This window comes from Onychostoma macrolepis, chromosome 04 (genome assembly GCF_012432095.1).
Source record: "Onychostoma macrolepis isolate SWU-2019 chromosome 04, ASM1243209v1, whole genome shotgun sequence".
NCBI classification, from domain to species: Eukaryota; Metazoa; Chordata; class Actinopteri; order Cypriniformes; family Cyprinidae; genus Onychostoma; species Onychostoma macrolepis.
The window spans coordinates 35,807,053-35,816,108 of record NC_081158.1 but is presented as its reverse complement, the minus strand read 5'-3'; the positions used below and the strand labels follow the sequence as shown (position 1 = coordinate 35,816,108).

The 9,056-nt window shown below is 35.4% G+C and overlaps 1 protein-coding gene across 1 annotated transcript in view; it reads right to left on the bottom strand.

Moving 5' to 3' along the window:
- LOC131538548 (microtubule-associated protein RP/EB family member 3-like) overlaps positions 1-8,739 on the bottom strand; it is an 11,969-nt gene extending 3,230 nt beyond the window's left edge. The window contains exon 1 of the mRNA XM_058772410.1: positions 8,560-8,739. Coding sequence (XP_058628393.1) covers positions 8,560-8,684 — 125 coding nt within the window. The 5' untranslated portion in view covers positions 8,685-8,739. The remainder of the gene's footprint in view (positions 1-8,559) is intronic.
- Between the last annotated feature and the right edge of the window lie 317 nt (positions 8,740-9,056).

Sequence of the window (9,056 nt, the reverse complement as noted above, 5' to 3'; positions counted from 1 at the left end):
ACAATGTATAAAATAATGTAAAATTAAAACGATTAAGTACACGTAAAACAAAAACAAAAAACACTTACTAAGCATTTATAAAATTCATAAAAAGGTAAAATTACTAAAAAAGATTAAGAATTACGTCACATCTTATTTGTGACAATTAACCGACATCAGAGAACCACGAACATGCAAATGTGTTATTGAATTATTGGAATATGAAATCTCAGGGGGACTTCAAGAAAATATCATATATATATATATATATTAGTGTTGTCAAAGGACCCGGTACGCTAATATAATGAGCATTAGAATGCAGTTTCTTTATTTATCCACAGTTTGGATTAAATGGAAATACAGTCAAATTTTATCTCCTGTATAGACTTTACAATAATCATTAACAAGACTTCATGTTATTATCTAACATCAACTTACAGTGAGTGAACAATATATTTTTACAACATTAATGTTTGTGAATGTTATTTAATACAAACACTCGATCATTCATGTTTGTTCATTGTGCATTAAATAATTTTAACAGATTGAACTTTTGATTTTATGTATTAATACATTTTGAAATTAACCCCAAGAAGAATAATTGCTATATAACTTTTGTTTATTGATAGATCATGTTATCTAACAAATGGAATCTTATTGTAAAGAGCTTTTAATGCTACAGTTTCCTTCTATTTGATATACACTTGTCTTAAAATATATGTAATCTCATCTAAATTTATCATAAAAGTCGAAGTTTGTTATTTACTGAAATGTTATATTTTAGCTGGAGTCAATGATCTAATGCTGTATTTGGTCAGACTCAGACCACTGCTTTACTTATATTATATTTTCCTTTTACAGCTGCAGGAAGATCATGAAACAGACGACAGTTTACAGATGTTTTTCAGCGGCAGCAGAAACATGACAAACATTTGGGTGAAACTTGTTTACTTTTTTTTTTCCTCATACTTTTATTACTTGTGAAAAAACTTGAAACAATTTTAAATAAGCATAAAGAATGGCACTGATTTTTGTCCAGTTTATTTATGTTTAACTTAATAAAAATGATGTGTTTACTAGAACATTCCGGCTCAATGGCGTGAGTTTGGGGCTGTTGTGTGTTTGTCCAATCAATCAAGAAACTTTCCGGAAACCATCATTATTTCATTATTAACTCGTTTTGACAAAGCAGCTAAATTAGACGAGAATGTACCATCACTGTCTCTTTCTGTTTAACTAGGTGACCCACTAACAGCCTGGCATTGTGACACACACACACACACACACACACACACACACACACACACACAGTGACACACACACAGTGACACACACACAGTGACACACACACAGTGACACACACACACACACACACACACACACACACACACAGTCTCACACACAGTGACACACACACAGTCTCACACACACACACACACGCACAGACAAAGTGTCTCACACACACACACACACACACACACACACACAGTCTCACACACACACAGTCTCACACACACACGCGCAAGCACGCACAGACAAAGTGTCTCACACACACACCTGTTTGTTTTTGTGAAAAGTGGGGACTCTCCATAGGCGTAATGGTTGTTATACTGTACTTACTGTATGTGCTATTGTCCTACACCAACCCTACACCTAAACCTACCCCTTACAGGAGACTGTGCATTTCAACTTTCCCCAAAAAAACCTCATTCTGAGTGATTTATAAGCGTTTTGAAAAGTGGGGACATGGAGTAATGTCCTGAAAAGTCACCTTCACCTTGTAATACCTGCCATACCCTCATCATTATACACATTTATGTCCTCATTTGTCACAAAACGCACACACACACACACACACACACACGCTCCCTCACCGTCAGCAGGTGTAGTACACACTGTAGTATACTAGCTCTCCTCTGGGCTTCTGCTCCCTAAAGAACAGTGTCCTACAAAGCAAACACAAGAGAAACGCTGCTTCAGATCAGCAATGAGTGGAAATCAGCTGTTGATGAAGTCTGGTGTGTTCATCAGCAGAACACGAGAACACACACCGATCTGCACCGAGACCTCAAACATCACACATCAGACCCGTCTGTGTTTGTCTCGTTACGCTCAAAAGAGGCTCTCAGGGCAGAAGAAGCTAAATATTCTGTAGACTTCATCTCATCCTGGAAAAAAACAACTAGTTAAACCGGACGTTCCGTTTACTGCTGCTAAAAGACGTGTTTACAGACACAACTGACAGCGTGAGAGTGTGTGTGTGTGTGTGTGTGTGTGTGTGTGTGTGTGTGTGTGTGTGTGTGTGTGAGAGTGTGAGGTTATGAAGACAAGAGTATCTGTCACACCTGTTTCATATTACAAATCATTTCCATCGCTTCATTTAATCATGAGGATTCCCACACACCATGACATTCCCATGAATTGACATTATTTTGTGCAAATATTATTAAAAATTATATTGAAATGTATTACAATTTGACAAAGAGTGATTTTTTAAATTATATTCTTGTATGTTATATATACAGCGGGTAAAATAAGTATTGAACACGTCACCATTTTTCTCAGTAAATATATTTCTAAAGGTGCTGTTGATATGATATTTTCTCCAGATATCAGTAGCAACCCAAGTAATCCGTATACAAAAACAGCAAAACAAATAAGTTCAGAAATGAAGTTCAGTGTAATAAAGTGGAGTAACACAGGGGAAAAAGTACTGAACACATGAAGAAAGTGAGGTGCAAAGAGGCACGGAAAGCCAAGACATCAGCTGAAATCTATCAGTAATTAAAAGCAATCCTGCCCCTCGTCAGTGGAAATTAATATTACTTGGTTCAGTCCCAACTGATGGCCTATGAAAAGGTGTCTCATGACCAGCGTGTCACACAAGAAACATTTCATGACGGGTAAAAGCAAAGAGCTTTCTCAAGACGTTCGCAGCCTTATTGTTGCAAAACATATACAGGACTCGCAAAATTTCTAAATCCCTGGTAGCCTTTCGGGCAGGTACTCTTCAGATTTGGTAGCCCGAAAATTAATTTAACTAGCCCAAATTAAAAAAAGACCTAAAAAAAAAAAACTCAGATAGGAGTTTAAATGTCAAATCAAAAATATTTTCAATACACAAATATGAAGGAAGGAATCTTATTTCACTATTTACAGGGTATCTGCAGAATTTTTAAAAATAAATTTAAGGCAATTTATGACCCATTTTAAGAGCTGCACGAGGAAAATGAACACAGTATGAGCGGGGCTGGACAATGTCTATGGTAACATACAGTATTGAGCCATAAAATTACATGATTTACAGTTCAGATACAGGTTTTCACAAAAACAAAAATCTTATACAACAGCATTTCAGGCTATAAACTATTTTTATGAAAAGGGATAAATCAAGCATATAAATTGTTAATTAAAATGTATAAATATTACTGTCTTAATTGTTAAATTTTTTTGAAGGCACATTAACTTCTTTCTCATTTACAACTCTATGTGTTTGCTGCGTAAAAAGTTGTATTTGCATTGATCTGAGCATAAACAGCAAGAAAGGCTTATTGTAAATGCAGATTCACTCTCTGCCACGAGGTGGCGCTTTAGGAGCGCTGAAATACTGCGGTTTCCCTGGAAACGCTGTACACAAAGCAGCTCCGTGCTCATAAACGCTGCTTTATCAGGAATTATAGTTTAGATGAAATTAAAATGCCAACGACACGTTTCTGAGGACAGTCGGTTCCCTTCAGATACATTCACATAAAGACATCCGCGCTGCGTTTTGACTTGAAACGTGCAGCGCTCATATTTATTCAATGACGTCATTGCCTTTTGAAGTTTAATCCTGCCGTATCGCGACTCTTGTCTTTCCGTCCCCAACTGTAAGACCTCTTGAAATTATAATTAAGACATTTCTTATACCATTTAACGTATTTAAAACGTATTATGGCCTTAAGTTTGATACAACTCACTTTCAGAGTTTTTAAGGACCCGCGGGAGATCTGTATTTAAGGAGCCCGTCGGGCAGGCGGTGATACATGTTGGTAGCCCGACTGGAAAACACAACCCCGGGACGTCGGGCTAGCGATTTTGCGAGCCCTGATATATGAATGTTCCAGTGAAGACTGTTGGGGCCATAATCCAGAACATGTCACCATAAACCAGCCACGACCAGGTGCTCCTCGCAAGATTTCTGACAAATGAGTAAAGAATGATCAGAAGAGTTATCCAAGAGCCAAGGATCACTTGTGGAGAGCTTCAGAGAGACCTGGAATTTGCATGTAGCATGTAGTAATGCACTCAACCGCCGCGGCCTGTACGCACGCTCACCACGCAAGGCTCTATTGCTAAAGAAAAAGCATGTTGAAGCTTGTTTAAAGTTTGCTGCACAACATTTAGACAAGCCTGTGAAATACTGGGAGAATATAGTCTGGTCAGATGAGACAAAAAGTGTACTCTTTGGATGCCATAATACCAGATTGGGCCCAAAGTGTCAATATTTGTGTGGCCACCATTATTTTCCAGCACTGCCTTAACCCTCTTGGGCATGGAGTTCAGCAGAGCTTCACAGGTTGCCACTGCAGTCCTCTTCCACTCCTCCATGACCACATCACGGAGCTGGTGGATGTTAGAGACCTTGCACACCAAAGGGAGGGGATCATGCTCTGCTTCAGTATGTCACAGTACATGTTGGCATTCACTGACAGGCAGAAAAAGTAAAGCTGCTAGAACGGCCAGCCAATCACCTGACTTGAATCCAATAGAAAATCTATGGAAAGAACTAAAGATCAGAGTTCATAGAAGAGGCCCATGGAACCTTCAAGATTTGAAGACAAAATCACACCTGAGCGATGCATGCCACTAGTTCCTCCTGCAGGAGGCGTCTTGAAGCTGTCGTTAACAACAAAGGCTTTTGTACGAAATATTAAATACATTTCAGTAGTTCAATACTTTTATTCCATTTTATTACACAGAACTTAATTTCTGAACTTATTTGTTTTGTTTTCTTTGTTTGTACGGATTACTTGGGTTGTTACCGACATCTGGTGAAAATATAAAGTAAACAGCACCTTTAGAAATATATTTACTAAGAAAAATAGTGACGTGTTCAATACTTATTTTACCCGCTGGGTTTTTAATACATTTTCATGACTTTTCCAGACTTCAAAAAGTGTTTCAATAGTGCAGTTTTATTTCCTTTGTTATTTTAGTCATATATATATATATTTATTTATATATATTATTGCATTAGATTTATTTTTATATTTTCAGTTTTAATTTTAACTTGTTACATTGTTACTTGTATTTTTTTCATATTTATATTCCTTATATTATTTATACTGTTTATATTAACTATGTATAGTGCTGAATTAGCTTTTATTTTTACTTTTGTAGTCTTAAATTGTTTATTTTTATTCAATGTATTTAGTTATTTTTATTATTCTTTTAATATTTATATTACTGATATTATATTATTTATTTATACTATTGATATATCTATCTATACGCACACAGGTTAAATTTAGGTTTATTTTAGCTTTACTATTAGTTAAGTTTTAGTTTTTATTTATTTCCCGTCTGCAATTGTAGTGCTTGTCAGCTAGTGAATTTTCCTTTAGTTTATATTTTACTTGAAATGTATTTAAATTAACAAAAATGTTATAATAGTTTTAGCTAATCATTAAAACCTTGTTTTTTTTCTATTGAAACAAGACGTTTGGGTGGGACATATTTTAAACAGCCAATAGGCTTTAGTTTACGTCACAGCCGTGAATCCTGATTTGCTACTTGCTACTGTCAGTCAAACGTGGAGCATACAGTGGGCGGGGCTTGTTGTTCTATAAAACATTTGTTTGGGCCAAAAACTGACACCTGTAGACACAAGATGATGTCATTATTATTTCTGATCAATTTTCTCAGGAGTGAAAGACTGTAAAAATTAGAACAGCAGCAGCAAGTCTTTAATTTATCTCTGTAATATTTCCAGGTTTGGGATTTATTACACAGAGATGTTCATCAGCTGATCCTGTGGCTCTGAATGGAGGCTCACTAATGCTGAGCACTGGGCTTTCTGCTGAGCTCTGGAAAACACACACACACACACACACACACACACACACACACACACACACAGACTGTGTGTGTGTGTGTGAGCTTATGTTTACAGTCTCTGTGTTGTTCAGTCTGTCAGAACCAGCTCAGTCTGTCTGTAGGACTGTGGCGGTTTCACTGAGTTTATAGTATCATGCATCATGTTTTGAGCGTTTATCGAAGTGTCTCGAAGCGTGTGGAATGTCTCATGCCATTTGCTATGACTATTCTGCATTCTTCTCTGTACGTGGGAACGAATGAGTGTGTGTGTGTGTGTGTGTGTGTGTGTGTGTGAGAGAGAGAGAGAGAGAGAGTGTGTGTGGGTGTATGAATATCACTGCCAGCATTCACAATTTACAAATGAATGAATTATAACAAAACATTTATTTCACTTTCACTATTGCACTCTATCACTTGTCAACAGTTAGTTTGCGATAACGTTATTATGAATATTTATTATTTGCATTTTTTTTCCAGTTTCCATAAACAATTACCATTTGAGTCATATTAACCAGAAATCATAATATTTAATGACTAAAATCATAACATAATACCTTAAAAAATAATTACATAAATTATTATAAAAATTAATATATGTTAAATAATTTATATACATTTAATTTCTGGAAATAACAGCAGATATATATATATATATATATTATATAAATAAATGACAGCACTTATGTGAACATTAATTTTAACGTCTTCATAACAATAACAATATTGAAAAAATATTTGGGATGAAGAGGGGAGCACAAAGACCCAAACCCCTGAGTGAAAAATACATGGCGGAGCAAAGAAGAAACTGACCACACGCCGACAGACAAGACAAAGCAGGTTACTTCTGGTATGAAACAAAGTCTTAGCTTTTAAATTGTATCTTTTTTTTTCCAATAAATTCAAACAATAAATACCGTTTTGTCGTCATGACAGCTCGCTATTGCCTCAGTTCAAGTGTCACATGAACCAATCGTCTTTTCATACTTGAAGCACGAAATAAACATGAACGAACATCAGAATGTATTTTATTTAAACTACGGAAAGACGTTAATACACACACCAGTTTTCAAGTTCATTTTATTATAAGAGCTCCACACAGAACACTTACTCGACATCGTCCCAAGTTAACGCAACCGTTATACGCCACGCAAGTCTACAGCGTGCGCGAGACAATGTGTTCTTCTGATGTCTCTGACAGCTTTTAGGTGCGTTATTACAGCGCCACATGAACACATCCCCAACCCATCAGCACTGAAATCACGGCCAGATTATTATTATTTTTAAGACCATAAATCGCACGACTTATTCGATATTCTATAATTAAACCAACTAATTGAATATTCGAGAATCGCGACCCATCCCTACAATATATATATATTAGTATATAAATTATAAAATGTATATATTTGTGTAATTTTTGGAAACAATTGCAGGTTTTATATTATATATATATATATATATATATATATATATATATATATATATATATATATATATGATTAATCACCATTAATCGCATCCAAAATAAAAGTTGTTTACATAATATATGTACTGTGTATTTTTATTATGTATATATAAATACACACACATGCATGTATATATTTCAGAAAAATGTGTTATTTTTATATATTAAATGTATTTATTTATTATATAAATTATATGAATATAAATATAGACATGTAAATATTTTCAAAATATATACTGTATGTGTGTATTTATATATACATAATAAATATACACAATATACACACATATATTATGCAAACAAAAACTTTTATTTTGGATGCGATTAATCGTTTGACAGCACTATATACACACACACACACACACAAACACACACAAACACACCTATATACAGTGAAGGCCAAAATGATCAGAACTCTAGTAATATCAGCAGCTAAAAATGGTTTTAAGTCAGTTATTTCTATCTTTTGCTGTAGTGTGTCAGTAGGAAATATCAGTTTACATTCCCAAACATTAATTTAGCCATTAATTGTAATAATCCAGGATATTTCCTACTGACGCACTACAGCAAAAGATAGAAATAACCGACTTAAAACCATTTTTATCTGCTGATAACACTAGTGTTCTGATCGTTTTGGCCACCGCTGTGTATAAGTTATAAAATGTATATATTTGTGTAATTTCTGGAAATAATTGAAGGCTATATATAAAGTTAAGTCATATAATGAGCAGTAGTAGCAAAAACGTGGTGTTACCATACACCGCTATATCAGGCGATGATGAATGACGACCAATATATAAAATAATCTCTAATCTGAAGCGTTAAACCGTTAAAAGAAACACCATTCTACCGTTAAATTACCGCTGGACATAACATATCTGTGACGCGACGCGACGCGACGCGTCTGAAGGGCCTCCGCGGACTGACGCGTCTCTCCTCACTAACGTTATAATAACATTACGCGCTTCTTCACGACATCTGCAGCGTTTAGTAGCTCAAATAGACGCATACTACAGTGAATCAGGGCTTTTACTCACGGTTGAGGTGAATCTGTCCCGCTGCTGTTAACACTGCGCAGTCTCGCTCTGTAATCGGCGTCTCTGGAAACGCAGCGCGTAATAACACGCGCGCCCACCAAACTCCGTCCTGAACGCGCACGCATGCGTCACCCCGGGCCTGAAGCGTGCGTGCGCGCACACGGGCCTGCAGTGAAAGCGCGTTGCAACACAGAGCCTACGCAGTTCTAATCTACATTGTTTTTATACACTCCATTTTGTCTGATGAATACAGTAGCAGATATTATAATTAAATATAATAATGTACAATAATGTATATTTTACGATTTAAAATATGTCAATAGCACGTCTATTACTTTATTATATTATTATAGTTAACTAAATAATATTTAAACCATAAAAATGTTGTTGTTTAATATAAAATAAACTTTAATAGAAATAAAATATTAAAAACTATTTTTAAAAAGTTGCCAAGGCAGCATTTTTTATTTTCATTTAGTTTAACGATGTACTAAAAC